At 43.5% G+C, this 15,737-nt stretch overlaps 1 protein-coding gene across 10 annotated transcripts in view; it reads right to left on the bottom strand.

The window, feature by feature from the left end:
• Nucleotides 1–281: 281 nt before the first annotated feature.
• ULK2 (unc-51 like autophagy activating kinase 2) overlaps nt 282–15,737 on the bottom strand; it is a 59,401-nt gene continuing 43,945 nt past the window's right edge. For 8 of the 10 annotated variants that reach the window (XM_061391156.1, XM_061391154.1, XM_061391152.1 and 5 more), the window contains 11 exons: nt 15,219–15,299; nt 13,405–13,691; nt 12,363–12,550; nt 11,854–11,957; nt 9,239–9,388; nt 7,896–8,104; nt 5,928–6,106; nt 5,431–5,549; nt 4,949–5,106; nt 2,997–3,132; nt 282–2,427 (listed from right to left, as the gene is read on the bottom strand). In XM_061391156.1, coding sequence (XP_061247140.1) covers nt 2,369–2,427; nt 2,997–3,132; nt 4,949–5,106; nt 5,431–5,549; nt 5,928–6,106; nt 7,896–8,104; nt 9,239–9,388; nt 11,854–11,957; nt 12,363–12,550; nt 13,405–13,691; nt 15,219–15,299 — 1,670 coding nt within the window. In that variant the 3' untranslated portion in view covers nt 282–2,368. Of the gene's footprint in view, nt 2,428–2,996; nt 3,133–4,948; nt 5,107–5,430; nt 5,581–5,927; nt 6,107–7,895; nt 8,105–9,238; nt 9,389–11,853; nt 11,958–12,362; nt 12,551–13,404; nt 13,692–15,218; nt 15,300–15,737 lie in introns of those variants that run through there. The other 2 variants (XM_061391157.1, XM_061391162.1) reach the window with 2 other exon arrangements.

Here is a 15,737-nt window from a genome sequence, read left to right as displayed (position 1 = left end):
TCCAGCCTCCTCTTCTCGACCCCAGGAGGGTGGAACGACAGAAGGGAATTCTGGCTCTTCCTCTTCAGGAGAAGGGGGTGTGGGCATCATCCCTCAGGCCCAGTGCAGGCCCAGCTCAGGGAAATCCTTACAACAGGAACAGCCAGCTAGCACATTCGCGGATTACTCCTCTACCTGCATTTGTACGGTCCATAACTTTCCAGATGTCAATCCATGAATGTATGGACTGGTCCATTTCCATTTCATGAAACAGATAATAGAAAAATCAAAAGATACACATGGAAACATAAAGCATTTGTTTATTATTGCTATAATCAAGGCAAAATCTCTTAAAACAATTGGCCTTGATAATGGAAATATAATCAGAATCATTATTCCTGCATTTACAGTTTGTTTTCTGCTGTTCAGACTGCAGGGTTTCACACATACACCACCTACCACCTGACTTTTCTCGCACAAGAAGAATGCACTTGGAGACCACTCCCTAGGTACTGACGGCAGACCAAGCATTTCCTCACTGTGAACTCATTCCATCCTGTGTTTAAAACCAATGGGAAAGGGGAGGAGGGGCCAGAATGCACCCACCCCCTTTGGAGGATCAACTGAGATAACCTAGGTGGTAACTGAGAGAACATACTAGAAACTGCCCTTTAGTACAAACTAGAGCATCACCAGTAATGGTGCTTGTCACCCTGCTGGGGGTGGGGGAGACCCCAGCACAGCCCTGCTCCTATCGCCTGCAGAACTGTCACCACAACCTGAAGTCCTGAGGCAATGTGCGTTAACCACCCAGCCTCCAAACTCACTGAGGGAGTTGGTCTGACAAGCCACGTCACAGGGACCCAGCCTTGTCCTAGAAACACCTGGTCAGTTTTATTTATCTTAGTATACATCTGTACAGGCAATAATAAAAAGGCTACTACACAATTCAGTGAGTTTTACCTAGTTTCATGAGTAATGCATGCAGTTACAAATGAGAGGTAGAAACACTGTATTAAAGACCTAAAAATACAAACATCATATAAATAAATGTTCAAATTAACTGCTGGAATTTTATACAGATAAATAAGGTAAAAATTACATTACTTTGTCAAAGTAAAGGAAAACCTTGTTTTGTTTTTATCAGTACACTTAAATTAGATTAATGCCAAAGAGCTTCTGTGCAATTTGTCCAAGTTTAGATGACATCATCTAAGAGGATTAAAACTGGAGAATGATTTGTTCAAGTATCCAAGCATGTAAGTCAAAGAAACCAAATCATCGACCGCGAGGGCACCATTTCTGGAGGGACGTTAAGGGCCCACAGGAAAATGCACACAGGCTGGAGAGAGCCGCCCCTTATCCTAAGAGAAAACAAACCTAATTTTTCTCTGACTTCATGTAAAACTCCACATCACTAAAAAGCCTAGAGGTCACCAACTCTGTTTTGGCCCTACTGCAATTCTTGAGTGTATCTCTGGCCTGCGATTTGTTCTAATGCTGCCCGAATAAACCTAGCGGTCACAGGCATGAATGCACATTATGCATGCACAGTAAAAAAATGAAAACTAAAGCAGATAACCAAGCAACTTAAAAACATCAGTGAGAGAAAACCTGTAGGCATAGATGAATAAGAAAATGCAGAGGTTCATAAAACGTAAGTCTTTACCACTGAAAAGTCCACGAGAGATTACATGTGAATTCTGGAAAGGGTACGCATATATAATCAAGTAAAATGCTCTAAACAAGTCCATTGTGCCTCAGTTAGTTTTAAATTGCAAAATCCAATACAGTTATTTTAATAAATTAGTGCAATATGAAAGATTTTGGAAGATTATTAATATATGTCCATGTTAGCTCAAATTGAAGATTTCACAATATCTTCCAAGAGTCATCTTTCACTCCTTCTTAAGCTATTTCTTCCTGAGCTGTTTATGGGTGCATGCTCAGACTCAGACAAACTCACCCCGAGAACTGAACTGCCCGGAGGAGATGGGGCTTTTTACTTCCACGCCTCAGTGAATACGAGGAGTCCCACACTGTGCTCTGGTGGCTAGTACAAAGAGCCACTCATCACTTCATGCTAACTCTCCTTAACAGTAACCATATTGGTGACTCTAGTTCTAAGGTATGTTTATTTACCAAAATCAAACCGAAAGCCCAGTGGAACACTTTTGCATCTGCTTCTATAAAGAGAAAGGGAAGGGGTGACTTCTCTGGTTAGGCAGACCTCCTACAATATGTAGTTCTGGGATTGGTTGTCCTTTGTGAAACCACTGCGTGCTCTTTGGTAGTCACCATGTAAGGGTGGGGCGACAGGACCCAAGCTGTGCTCCCAATGGCATCACCTGACACCCACCACTGGTCCCGGGGGCAGGCCTGCTGCTGCTCACAAGGCTGAGGTGCTATAGCAGAGTGCTGACAATCTTCTTTCAATACTAGATTTATCTAGAAATAAAATCCATGATAAATACCATTAATATTTCAAAACTGAGGAAAGAATCACCACTAAGAAAAACCTCTCCACATCCACCCTCACTTTTGTCCTATCTTTGCCCCAAAGTTAACAGTTCCAGTGCTTTTTCTTCTTTCTGCCTGCTAATTGTCTAGCTTAGTGCTGCACGGTGTACAAGCTAGATTAGCAAGTCAAACGAAGAACACGTAGATTTTAACAGCTAGTTTGCTCACAAGTGCAAATAAGTATAGAACTGCCAGTCCCTGGTTGCTCTTCAGAATGTGGATGACCACACCTCCTCCAAGAGGCCCACCACCACCTCATCTGCTCTTCACAAGCCTAGTATCTACTCCTCACAACAGCTCTAAAAGGCAGGCCTTGTCCCTCATCTCACAGAAGAAGAACCTGAGGCCACGGAAGGGGGATGTGACTAGCCCAAGGTTGGGAAACCAAGATGCAACCCCCTCGGGCAGGGCACTGCACACCCCAGGGTCTTCCTGCTGCGCCAGGAAAAGACGAGGAGATGCAATCAGCAAACACACTGCTTTCCAAGTCAACTCACATCTGTGGATGTTTTCAATGTCTGCTGGGTCCTGAAGAATCTTAGTTAAGCCCTCCAGAAGAAGGGCTGCCTTATGATAGCGATAAACAATATCTTCAGTCTGCTGAAACATTTCATCCAAGGCTGCAGCTTGAACCTGGAACCAGCAAAAAAAGACAAGAAGGTTCTTGACTTTTCCAAGAAAATATGAATCCGTGTGCACAATGCAGCTTTAAATGGAATCTCTCTAAAATTAGTACATTTTGACAAAATGATATAACTTACTGGGTGAGTGATATAAAGGAAAAGCTTCTTGACAAAAGAATTACTAACTCTGCATTCAAACATAACCTTCTTGAACTCAGAGACTCAAAACTAAGGTTTAACACTTCTAAACTGGCTAATATCTGACTTCAATAAAAAGTTTACTTTAAATATACACTTCCATACTAGTAACCTGGCATTTCATTAAAGCAGATTTTGTTACAATGAAATAATTAAATGATATTAAAAGCCATTTATCAGCTGCTTCTTTCAGTTAAAGGACTTCCTGGTGTGTGGGATTTATTCACTCAGAGACATTTAATGGGCACCTCTTGAATTTATGGGGCATTGGGCATATGATGAAGGCGAGCTCACAGTCCAGGTAAGGTGTGCGGTGTCCTCCAAGGGCCACACGATATCACAGGAGGAAGCCCTGGATCCCAGTGGACTACACTCAAGGGGCACCTAACCAGACTATCAGGGAGGGGAAGGTGAGGAGAGCCTCCAGGAAGTGACACTGAGGCCGAGCCACGAGAAGCAGGAGTGAGCTGGGCAGTGGGAGGGGGGCAGGGCCTCCTCAGTGTCATTCACAGGTTTATGAGCATTCTGTTTTCCCAGCAGCATCCTAATTTTCTCTTTAATCATTCATCTCTGAGTCTGTGAGGAATCCAGTGTGCTAATTTATCTGTCAGTATGCTGTCTCTTTCAAAAAGCAAAGCCACTTACAATAAGATAAATAAAATGGATATGGAAAATCAAAGTCCTGAAACGGAGGGAGAAAGAAAGAACTACATGTAAAGTGAGTGCCCCCAAGCTACTCAGCAGCCAGGACCCAGGAGAGATTTGTTGGAGGCACGCGGCCATGTCATCAGCAGAGACAACAGCACTGTCACTCCTCACGACAGGACATCAGTCCTGGCACAAATTTTAAGAGAAAACCTATCCTACGAAGTCTTTATTTGGTACAAAATGATACAGTGCATAATGTTATTCATGTCAACAGTTTATAGCGATATAATATATATTATTCTCATCAATAGCTTATATTCCAAAATTATTTTCATATGACTTTTTATTATGATGACTTTCAAAAAAATGCCAAGGGGTAATATAACAGTACAATTCAGAGTTCAGGTAAATCTGGGGCCAAGAAGGAAGGTCAATTGTGTTAGTATGGTAAAAATCATAAGGTTGGTCAATAATTAAGTTCTTCCCCACTGAATTACTTCTTTAACAGCCTCTAATTTCATGCTTACCTCAGGCAATTTTCCTTTCGAGATACAGAAAACAAATTATTTCTATGAATATAACCAGAGCACATGAATTTTTGCAGATAGGGTAAAAGAGCAGAATTTTTTTCTAACATTTTAAGCCAAATTTCTTAAACAATGGGAAACGAAGAAACAGATCCAGCAAAAGCTTTTAGATTCAAACTGTCAAAAGATTAGATCATGCCTAATGTTAGCAATTTTTAAGCGGTATGGTAAACTTATTAATACCAAAAGTGGTAACCAACACAGCTTATGTTTGCTGCATGTTAATTCAGTCCAAATACTCCTTCAGGAAGAGGTACCATAACACCTGGGACTTGGGAGTGGTGGTGCATAAACTCTGCTTAAAAGGATGATGTCAAGCAGGTGTGCAATTCAAAAGATGCTCTTAAACACCACAACTATTACTGTACAATATTACACCTTAAAAAGGGTTACCATTTCTACAGCACAGTTATAGATGAGTTTCTCTGCAGTTATGCTGTTGATTTCATCAATAAATCTCTGTTTGTCAGAGAAGAAGCGATTCAGCTTTTCTGTCAGTTTCTTGCACATGCTAATGCAGAATTTATATCGTTCATTCAGATTTTTGACAACTGGAAAAAAGTTGAAATAAGAATTCAGTTTTCTTTCAGAAACAGTCATGGTGACATATAACTTTCCTGCTAACTTAAGGAAAGCAACATAAAATGATCACTGAGAAAAGCGCCTGGAAATCATTCTTTCCTATGTCCTCTCTCTCAGTTAGGAGAGGATTGACAACAAAGCACCTGATTGTTCTATGTTAAAAACAGAGAAGCCAGCATCTTTTCCCATTGAAGAAGACTTAATAACACAGTGACCCCTCATCAAAAACCCCTTTCTCAGTGCAAGGGGAGAGGACTGCTGGGCCTCCAAGAGCTCATCACGCCCCAGCCTACCTTGCTTCACACCTGAGGACGGGCTCAGCTTCCCGGACTTGATCTGCTCTTTGGCGAGATGCAGAGAGGCTGCCAGGAGTTGTGCAGCTTTCATGTACAACACCAGCTGCTCTACCCGCCTGGCCCAGAGACAGCAAGCACAGTGTTAGCCTGCAAACCAACAGACCAGGCCCCATCTCAACCCGCCTTGACACTCTTAGTGCACAAAGGACTCCTGAAAGGAGAAAGGTCGGCGTGGAAAAAAGTGTACTTTTAACACTAGGGGCACACTCAGATAAGAGTACCATCTCTTTATAATCAAGTATCTTTAAAATCAAGGCTGCAGAACCTCCGGTCTTGGCTCACACAGTGAAATTGAGCACTGAAATAACTCAGAGACTACTCAACACTTCTGTTAACCAGACATGACCTGCAGTGGGTGGCGAGGCCTCCAGCTTGGACACCAGTGTATGGAGGGCAGGAAGGAAGGAAGGAGACGGACAGTAGGGGCCACCTACCCCCAGTCCTTGCTCAGCTGGCTGATCTGGTCCACCACCGCACTCTCCTGGATCTGGTACACGGAGACGGCGGATGCGCAGAGCTCCGGGCTCCCCCCGCGCATAGCCGTCAGGTCCAGCACACACTCCGTGAACAGCAGCATTGAGTTCAGGTGGCGTAAGGTGTCTGCATGTTCTTGCTAAGGCAAAGCCAACTTGTCTTAGAAACTTGCAGGTTAAGGAGAGGTGCATACTCATTTCTGTATACCAACCGTGGCCACTGCTGATATTTTTCTATACGTATCAATATCAGAATGATCAGAGGAGGCTGAAATTTCTAAATTCCAGAAAACTAGTCAGAAGATAAACACAAATGAAATCAAAGATGTGTCATGTGTTTTGTGGCATGTATGAGAGCAACCACAACATTCAGCCTCAAAGATACGAGGCTACTGTGCTTTCACCAGGAAAAAATGAAACACAGAACTAAATCAATGTACACGAGACACTGACCAAACATGACCAAATAGATACTGAGATATAAGAACTTCAGCATATTCTGGACATGAGACTACACTTCTCAATAGTTTCATGAATTCTACTGGCTTAAAATTCAGAGATACTTTATTTAAATTTCTGGTGGTTCCTCAGTTAGTAGTGATTCCTAATAATAAAGCTTTTAAATTTCATGATCTTTTCAGTTAGAATGAAGTACAGACAGACATAATAGCCATGCATTAAAAATTGGTATTCTAAAATTAATGCTGTTTTGAGATTTGTTTTTAGCTAGCAATGTATTTTGAAATCTAAAATAAGACTAAGTTTCTCACTCTCCTTCCATGGTTAAAAGGGATGAAAACCAGTTTCCTTGAGACAGGAGAATAAACGAACCAACTTTTGAGAGTCTCCCTGCTCTGCAACAGCAAATTGGACTGTATGTTCCAACACTTACTAGAACATAATTTACATTATACATATTTTCAAAATTACAGCTTAAACTTACCACAGAATCACTACTAAGATTTTGCATGCAATATTTTATAAATTTTATGTGAGATACTTAATGCTCCTCCACACACAACAGAAATCCTAGGGGTCCAGCATGGACACTTAGTGCCTTCGATGGTCTGGAGAACAGGTCATTTTCATTTGAAGTGCAGGGTGATCTGCACTGACTGAGGTCAGATGCAGTCCACGGGAAGATGGCCTAGAGTCGATGCTGAGGAGTTAGCTGGCACAGGCTTTGGAATCGTAACATTAACCTCTGTTCTGGATGTGTGCTCAGCATGCTGCACATTATGACCTGTTTTTCCCTGGAGAACAAGCTCCATGGAGGGACCTGACTGTCCAATCTGCTGGGAAGCTGTATTTCTCAGCGTTACTGACTCAGTTGGCATTATAATCTACTTTTTCAAGACCTAAGTTTAAGCATATCATTTTTATCTTGTAAGGTAAGGTAAGCTTTGAGAATAAAAAGTTATGGTTTTAGGGAAAAGATTATGTTTTAAAAGTCCTATAAGTAGTAAAAGGGCTTCCCGCATAGCTTAGTCAGTAAAGAATCTGCCTGCAAGGCAGGAGACCCAGGTTCGATCCCTGGGTTGGGAAGATCTCCTGGAGAAGGGAATGGCAACCCACTCCAGTATTCTGGCCTGGAGAATCCCATGGACAGAGGCGCCTAGCAGGCTACAGTCCATGGGTTCTCAAGAGTCAGACACAACTTAGAGACTAAATCACTACCACCATAAGTAGTAAATAAACTTCAGATAAAAGCACTAAGAATACAAAATTTGTATGTGTCACTTCCTGTGAACCAAAGCTTGTTGTGAATGAGTGTCACTGTCAACATAATTCTAAAAACACACCACCAAGGTTTCAGATAGAAAAAGTCATGGGGAGAACAACTGGGACTTGCTCTCTGATTCTCCCCTCTCATTATCAATTCTCTCCTCACTGTAGCCTTAAAGGACACATCATAGGGTCTCTTCCCACCTCCATCAGCGTTTCCTCTGGCAGTTCGGGGGCTTCAAAGGTGACAAGCCCCTCCAGGCTGGGGGGTGAAGCACCACAAGGCACATGTCTCAGGCTGGGAGCTGCCTCTGCTCCCGGAGGGGGAGACCCCGAGCACAGCCCAGGTGGGGAGCCCCCACACACGCGGCCACCGATGGAGCACAGAGAGCCCCCGGAGCCGCTAGAGCCCCCTGTGGAGAGAGGACATGGACAGCGCTCAGTGATTAGCACCCAGTGATCACCAGGCAGTATGGCAACCAGTAAGAGAAACCCCGCTCCCACCCCAGCCCAAGAACAGGCTCTGTCTTCCAACGCTCACCTTCATTCCTCAGCTGTAGGCATCCTTCACAGACTCATCACAGCTGCTTTTAAATTGTTTTAGACAAACTCTAGCATACGCCTCGGAGAAGGCAATGGCACCCCACTCCAATACTCTTGCCTGGAAAATCCCATGGATGGAGGAGCCTGGTAGGTTGCAGTCCATGGGGTCACTAAGAGTCGGATACGACTGAGTGACTTCACTTTTCGCTTTCATGCATTGGAGAAGGAAATGGCAACCCACTCCAGTGTTCTTGCCTGGAGAATCCCAGGGATTGGGGAGCATGGTGGGCTGCTGTCTATGGAGTTGCACAGAGTCAGACACGACTGAAGCGACTTAGCAGCAGCAGTATACGCCTTTCTCCCCTGCTGCACCGCAGTCCTCAGGTGAGAAAACTCAGCCATAGGTGGTACATCACTAAAACTCTATCCGAGCGCTGGTCTGGAGGCACTTACACCAGTTCTGATTTCTAATACCATGAACAACATTGTGATGAGATCTCACCTTCTTGTGAGTTATTTATGTGTGATAAATACTTTATAAGACTGTTTTGCTGTGAGTGGTCTCATAAACAGAATGCAGTTACCACAGGTCAAATATTACTATACACACTTCTACAGCTCTAAGAATCATCATGCTGTTTTCTAAAGCAGCCAAAAGTGAGCACACACTTCCCACTAAGCCTCCACAGCACTGGGTTATACTATTTAAATGTTGGCTTAGTTAATAGGTATAAACTGTTATTTTCTTTCTCTCTTTTCTTCAGCCGCTCTGCGTGGAGGGACCTTAGGTCCCTGACCAGGGATGGAACTGGTGCTTTCTAGAGTGGAAGGTGGACTCTGAACCACTGGGCCATCAGGGAAGTCCCCTCATTTACTTTTTATAACCCTTTAAGGTAAAGAAGATTGTTATATCCACGTCACTGAAATTATATCACACCATGAAGGCATTTTTCAGAACTTGCACCCCAAACAAGAGCCCAAGGCAGAACTAAGTCAATCCTCACCTGAGGTGGTTCTTATCCGAAGGCCGGTGTGGGTACATGTGGTAGCTGCGGCCCTGTGTGGGGGAGACCCCACTGTGAACATCACAGCCCTAGAACTTGCTGCTGCTCCTATAGCGGGGGCCAGGGCAACACCACAGGCTCCTGCAGGGGCTGAAAGAAGAAGTTCACCACGCGTGCTATATTCCAGAGGGCAGGGTTACAGGGAGACTTCACTGTTACATTAGATTTTTGGTTTTTTACAATAAGCATTTATTACTCTTAAAAACAGAATTCAATTTAGAGCTCCATGAAAAATATTTTACAGTAATCTCTTCACAGCTGTGAATCTTCCTTTCACCAAAGCCTAGAAGTCAGTTTTCTGTGCACTTCTAAAATATGTGAACTGCAGTCACAGCTGAGAATAATTTGAAAATGTGGAAACTAAGAATTGGAAATAAAAATGTGAGGAAAAAAACCTGATTAAAAAATGGGCAGAGGACCTGAGAAGTTACTTTTCAAAAAAAATATGGTCAATAGGTACATGAAAAGATGCTCAACATCACTAATCATCAGGGAAATGCAAGTAAAAATCACAGTGAGATACCACCTCATACCTGTCAGGATGGTCATCCTCAAAAAACAGCAAATAACAAATGTTGGTGAGGATGTGGAGAAACTTAAGAGCTAAGCTGTCTTTTGGCTTATAGTTTCTTAGAAGAAAATGCAGAGTTAGGCATGACATAGGAGTATCTAGGGAGACTCCAAGAAAAGGGAACAAAAGCAAAGACACCAGAGAAAAGTTTACCCTGCTACCTACAGCTACAGCAAACCCTACACACAGCCTCACTTGTGGCAAAAAATAAAAAAGACCTCACACTATTTGACTTGATTCTTTATATCTAGTATATCATGTCTGGCTTTCAACAAAAAATTAAAAGGCAAACTCATCAACAGACAGGACGTGGTGGAGAAGAGAATCAGCTAGCCTGAAAGTACGTCAGTAGGAACTTCCAAAACTGGAAAGCAAAGAGAAAGAAGAACCAAAAACAAAACCCCCAGAATGTCCAAGAACTGTGGGACAACCACAAAGGTGTAATATACATGCAATGGGAATATCGGAAGGAGAAAGAAAAGAACGAAAGAAACACTTGAAGTATCAATAGTAAAGACCAAGTAATTTCCCAAACAAATGCAGTATCAAACCACAGGTCCAGGAAACCTCAAGAACACCAAGTGGTTAGAATTAAAAAAAAAAAAAAATCTATTCCTAAGCACTTCATATTCAAACAGCAGAGAATCAAAGAAAAATTCCTGAAAAAAGTCAAACTGTGTGTGGGGGGGGCGGGGGGTGGGGTGGGGTGGGGAGAGAACATCTCATCTATTACATCAGGAACAAGGGTAAGACTTACACCAGATTTCTCTTTAGAAACCATGCCAGATGAGAGTGGAGTGAAAAGTGAAGTCCTGTTGTACAGAAACCACAAACCACACTCAAGATATTTACTGGTCTAGACATCCCCTGCTTTGGAGATTCACGGGAGAGTCAATAAAAGTATTATAGAGAAAACAAGAACAAAGGTTACAACAGTGATTCTCAAATTTCAGTGTGCCGTAGTAATCACATGCGGAGTTTGCTAGAGACACAGATTCCTAAAATCCACTTCCAGAAAGCTCAATTGAACAAGTCTGGTTTAGGACATGGAACCAGCCCTTTGATTTCATTTTTTTGACAAGCAGTCCAAAGTAATCTTGGTGTGGGCCCATGGACATAAAGATCTCTGGAACAACTGAAAGAGCCAGGGATCTCAGTGACCCATGGCTCTCTATAGGATAGGCCAGCTACATAAGAAATGCTGAAGAACACGTATGTGTTTAAGGTAACTGGCCAGTGTTATCCTACTGATAAAAAACAATCTTGGTCAGAACTCCTCCTAACTCCAGCTACATAAGAAATGCTGAAGAACACGTATGTGTTTAAGGTAACTGGCCAGTGTTATCCTACTGATAAAAAACAATCTTGGTCAGAACTCCTCCTAACTCATGGGTTGCTTATCATCCAGACACTGCACAAGTTGCTGTCTTGGCAGGCTCCTAAGAAACCAGATGAGATGACAGAGGCTGGATGAAGAGATGTGGGTCAGCAGGTTGATGAACAGTCAATAGGAGTAGATAGGCAGAATGTTACCCCCACAGCCAAGCCAGAGACGCTCACGTTCTGACCCTTGGAACCTGTAAATACTTACATTACATGGCAAAGAGGAATTAAAGTTGCAGATGGAACTAGGGTTGCTAATCAGCTGGCCTTAAAGAGATTATCCAGTGGGTCCAATGCAATCATAAGGGGCCTTCAAATGGATAACAAGCAGGCAGAAGGTCTGAGTCTAGACTGGCCATGGTTGGCTTTCTAGATGGAAGGGGAGCAGCTGAGCCAAGGGGAGCAGGTGATCCCTAGAAGCTAGAAAGGCAAGGAATACAGTCTCCCCAGAGCTTCCAGAGTGAACACAGCCCTGCCCACACCTTAACTTCAGCCCAGTGAGACCTTGAGAACCGTAAACTAATATACTTGTGGTAATCTGTCACAGCAGCAAGAGGAAACTAACAAATTATGTGCCTAAAGGAAACCAGATTTTTCTTACCTGTATCCATTGGTCGTTCTGTATTTAAACTGTCCGTGCTGCCCTGATGTCCACCAAAAGGTGTTTTTACTTGTTGATCTGATAATTTCCCAGTACTGACGGACCTAAAAAGAAAAATAATAATGTAAATGTATACTTTTAAAAAATCTAGACATATCAATAACAAGGGTGACTTAAGCCAAGCCATAAAAGGGTTAATGGGAAGTCAAAGAACAAGGAGACAAAAATAGAGACCAAACAATTCAAGGCAGAGATTAACTTCATAACCAGAAAAACAGAAGGTATAAACAGACCCCTCAGGAAACTTAGGATGAGCTATGATTCACACAGGTGCAGGAAGCATCTTGGTTTTCTGAGATGCTACGTTTACACAGAGTCACTAACTGTACACAGTATCACTAACCACTGGCATAGAGCAGCTGCTAGTTTGGTCTGGTTGTTTTATCGTAGAAATAGAGGCACTGCTACAGTCTTCAAGTTTGAGGCTGGAAGGAAATGTCCTTGTTTACCTGCCAAACGCTGCCTTGACCTGATGCTCGGACTTCTGCCTCTCCCCTCCTTGTACCAGGACACAGTGAGTGCATTTCCTTGGGTTGTTCCCATCTTTCAGCTGCCCCTCAGAAGGCCCATGACGAGTGGCTAAGGCGAGCAGGTTGGAAGATGCTTGCGTTTTCGGAATTTTGAAAGGAGCTGTGGTCTAAAGAAAAACACATAAGCAAATTACTCCAACATATGGAGTAATTCCATTCAGAGTCGCCAGGCTCGTGGTGCAGAGGCTGGAGCAGAGACTCTGGACTGTGGAGGGCCTGGATTCAAATCTGGCTCCTCTACATCTAGTCTCTGTGACCCTGACCAGTTCATTTACACTAAGCCTGCTTCCTTTCTTCAGGGTAAACAGGATAATGAATGTAAAACATGCAGCAAGTAAAGGCCTTACACTCTGCCTGGCACAGAGCAGGTGCTGATTAACTGTGGTTGTTCACCCCTGAATGCTTTCCACAAGTATCTGTTAGACTAGCTCATGACCTAGCTTTCTACTCCTGAAAGCTCAGTTAAGCTACTGCTAAACCGACTGCAGGGACCTTACGTTGACATTAGCTCCCTGTACAAGCGCACGCCCTAGACAGCAGCACAGAGTCAAGAGTGAGTAAGTTCCGGATCAGGCTTCCCTGACAGGCCTGGTGACCTTCCCGTCTCCTGGGGCCCTCCCACTATGCACCCCTTAAGACAAGGCCCTCATAGAACTTACCAGACCCTGCTCTTTGGTTTGGAATGACCCATCCAGCCTTAGGCCAGAACCCCACAGCACTCTACCCACAGACCTAACAGAGGCGTATGCCCAAGGCCCTGTCTTTGTCTGTGCTCTGACTCAACTTCCCTGTGTAGCCCCTGGGTGCTTCTCCCGGGACCTGGGAGTAATCAACTTCCCTATTTCAATTTCTCTTGTGGTCTGCTACTGGATCCAACTGACCATCCAGAACACAGTGCCCCAGTTGAGAAATGTTCGTTTAGCAAAGTCATAACATGCACATGAGGGCTAAATAAACACACCTTAGTAGGAGAGCCAATGATGGTTGGTAATGGAGTTCTGAAGAACCAGTCTGAGCTCCGCGGGGAGGACCCGGTGTGCTTGGTCGGGGAGGTGCCAAGGCTGCCAGGCCGGCTGGGCTGGGGGGAGCAGCTATAGCCAGCCCCGGCCTGGGATGGGCACACGGGGTCAGAGTGCTGTTTTCTGAGTTTCTGCTTGTTCTGGTAGATGTCGGTGAGGGTGGGGGCACTCTGCAGTCTAGCGCCCAACAGGACAGGCTGTGGTGACTGGGCCTGCGGTACGGGAGAACCTGCCAAGGACACAGAGGCAACGTTAACCCAAACAGAACAAGCACAGAGCAGAAAAGGGGAGTCAAGAAGACACCTCTCAAATGAGAATTCTAACGAATGTCTTGTTTTCCATGAGATATTTTAAAAATTGTTTACCTGGCAAGACACAATTTTTTGGCTCCTTTACAAAACAGTTGACAAAGGCATTGAGACAGAAGTTAATGACTGTGGGCTATCAGCTGTTTTTATCAACAGCAAGCACATAACTCAATTAATGCAATGTCTAATTACCAACGAAGAAAATTAAAGAGTAAATGGCTAAAGCTAATGAAGATAACACAAATCTACACTGAACAAGATGGTTTCTACTCTTTATGTGACGACACACATGTGTATTATCAATGAAATTATTCTCTCTTCTCATGTAGCAACTAAAAGAAACTCAAGCTAACCTAGAAAAAAACTCCTTATTCAAGTAAAGAATGTTGGCAAGAAAATTAGAAAGATAATATACTTTTCCTAGATTGTTTTTTTGTCTAAAAATAACAAGCATATATAGATATTTGTCAGTTTCATGAAATTCATTTGAAACCTAAAATATCTATCTTCTCTACAAACAGAATACTCATAGACAGACTTCCTGCCTCTCAGGGGAACACTGGGAGACAAGGTCTCAAAGAATGGTTGGCTATGACCTGGGAACTCCCCTCCCAACCCTGCTGCTACTGACCTAACGTCCATAAGCCGGGAGCTCCAGTTACAAATTCCTTGGAGCTTCTTGCAAGCCAAACCACCACCACCAACGTTAAAGACATACAAACCTTCTTGGTGGCTGATAACCATTATCTTCCCCAAAACAGACACCAGTAAATATGAGATACTGCTGCTGACCACTCTTAGGTTAATCTCATCCTAAATCTAGTATTTTAGTTTTTAGACCCGCATTCTACCATACGTGTGTGTATACATATACACATGCACCAATAAACAGTGACAAAATGTTATGATCTGGAGAAAATTATTTGAGCTCTATTTTTAAGGGAACATAAAATCTGTAACACTAAACCAAGAAAAGAGTTCTTTTCTAAGTAATGGAGCATTCCTTTAACTGCCCAGTGCCTCAAATGCACGTGTAAGATTTGACTTATCAGTGTGTGATTTACACATATCTTTTCAGACATATATATTTTATATAATAAAGCAAATAAACATCCACATTTCTTTTTTATATGATGCTAACTGGTAGCTCTTATTAAAACCAGTATTAATCAAAGTAATGAAATTTCATTTTCTAGATTGATTTTCATTGTCTGTTTGACAACCAGAATTTAGCCAAGTCATTAATTCCTAAGACTTGGTTTCATGAAAGAATCATATGCCCAGGAGTCAACCAATCAGCAATGATGCACTAGAGGACATTAGACCAAGACAGGAGAGCACAGAAAATATCTCATATAAATCTATTGGTTTGCTAAGACTGGAAAAATCTAACTTGAATTCACTCACGATGGGACTTAAACTATGTACACTGTGTGGACATTGCCTACCTGATGAGTTCCTACTCCTGGATTCATGGCCCTGAAGATGCCCGCAGCAGCACTGACGGAACTGCTCAGGAATGGTGCCCACTGAGAGAAAGAAAGGGGAAAGGATGGAGAAATGGCTCAGAACTAGTAAAGGATGGAACAGGCAACAGGTGCACAGGCTGTATATTACAGCTCACAGAATTTAATTAGCAAAGATGTAGTTCAGCTCGTGCATGCTACGTGGCCCGCATGCTGGGTGCTGGGCTCACTGAGAATAGAGCCCCACTGGGCCTACCTGGAGAGCAGAGTCCGGGGAGAGAGCCAGGCACACCCTCGACATGCCTTCATGACAGAGAATGTGAAAAGCTGGTCCCGAGCGTCCAGCCTATGGAGCTGCCGGGGCCCAGTAGCTGGCCCTCTGCCCACCATGTTCCTGCCAAGGTCGCTCCCATGCCGCCCCAACTGTGACTGGATGGGTCACAGATCTGGATGGCATGGTGCCTGGGGATGCTCCTTCAGCTTGGGGGACGTCTCCTTAGG

Source organism: Bos javanicus, chromosome 19 (assembly GCF_032452875.1).
Source record: "Bos javanicus breed banteng chromosome 19, ARS-OSU_banteng_1.0, whole genome shotgun sequence".
In the NCBI taxonomy this organism is placed as follows: Eukaryota; Metazoa; Chordata; class Mammalia; order Artiodactyla; family Bovidae; genus Bos; species Bos javanicus.
Note: the sequence above shows the minus strand (reverse complement) of the source record. Positions and strands in the feature narration are given on the sequence as shown.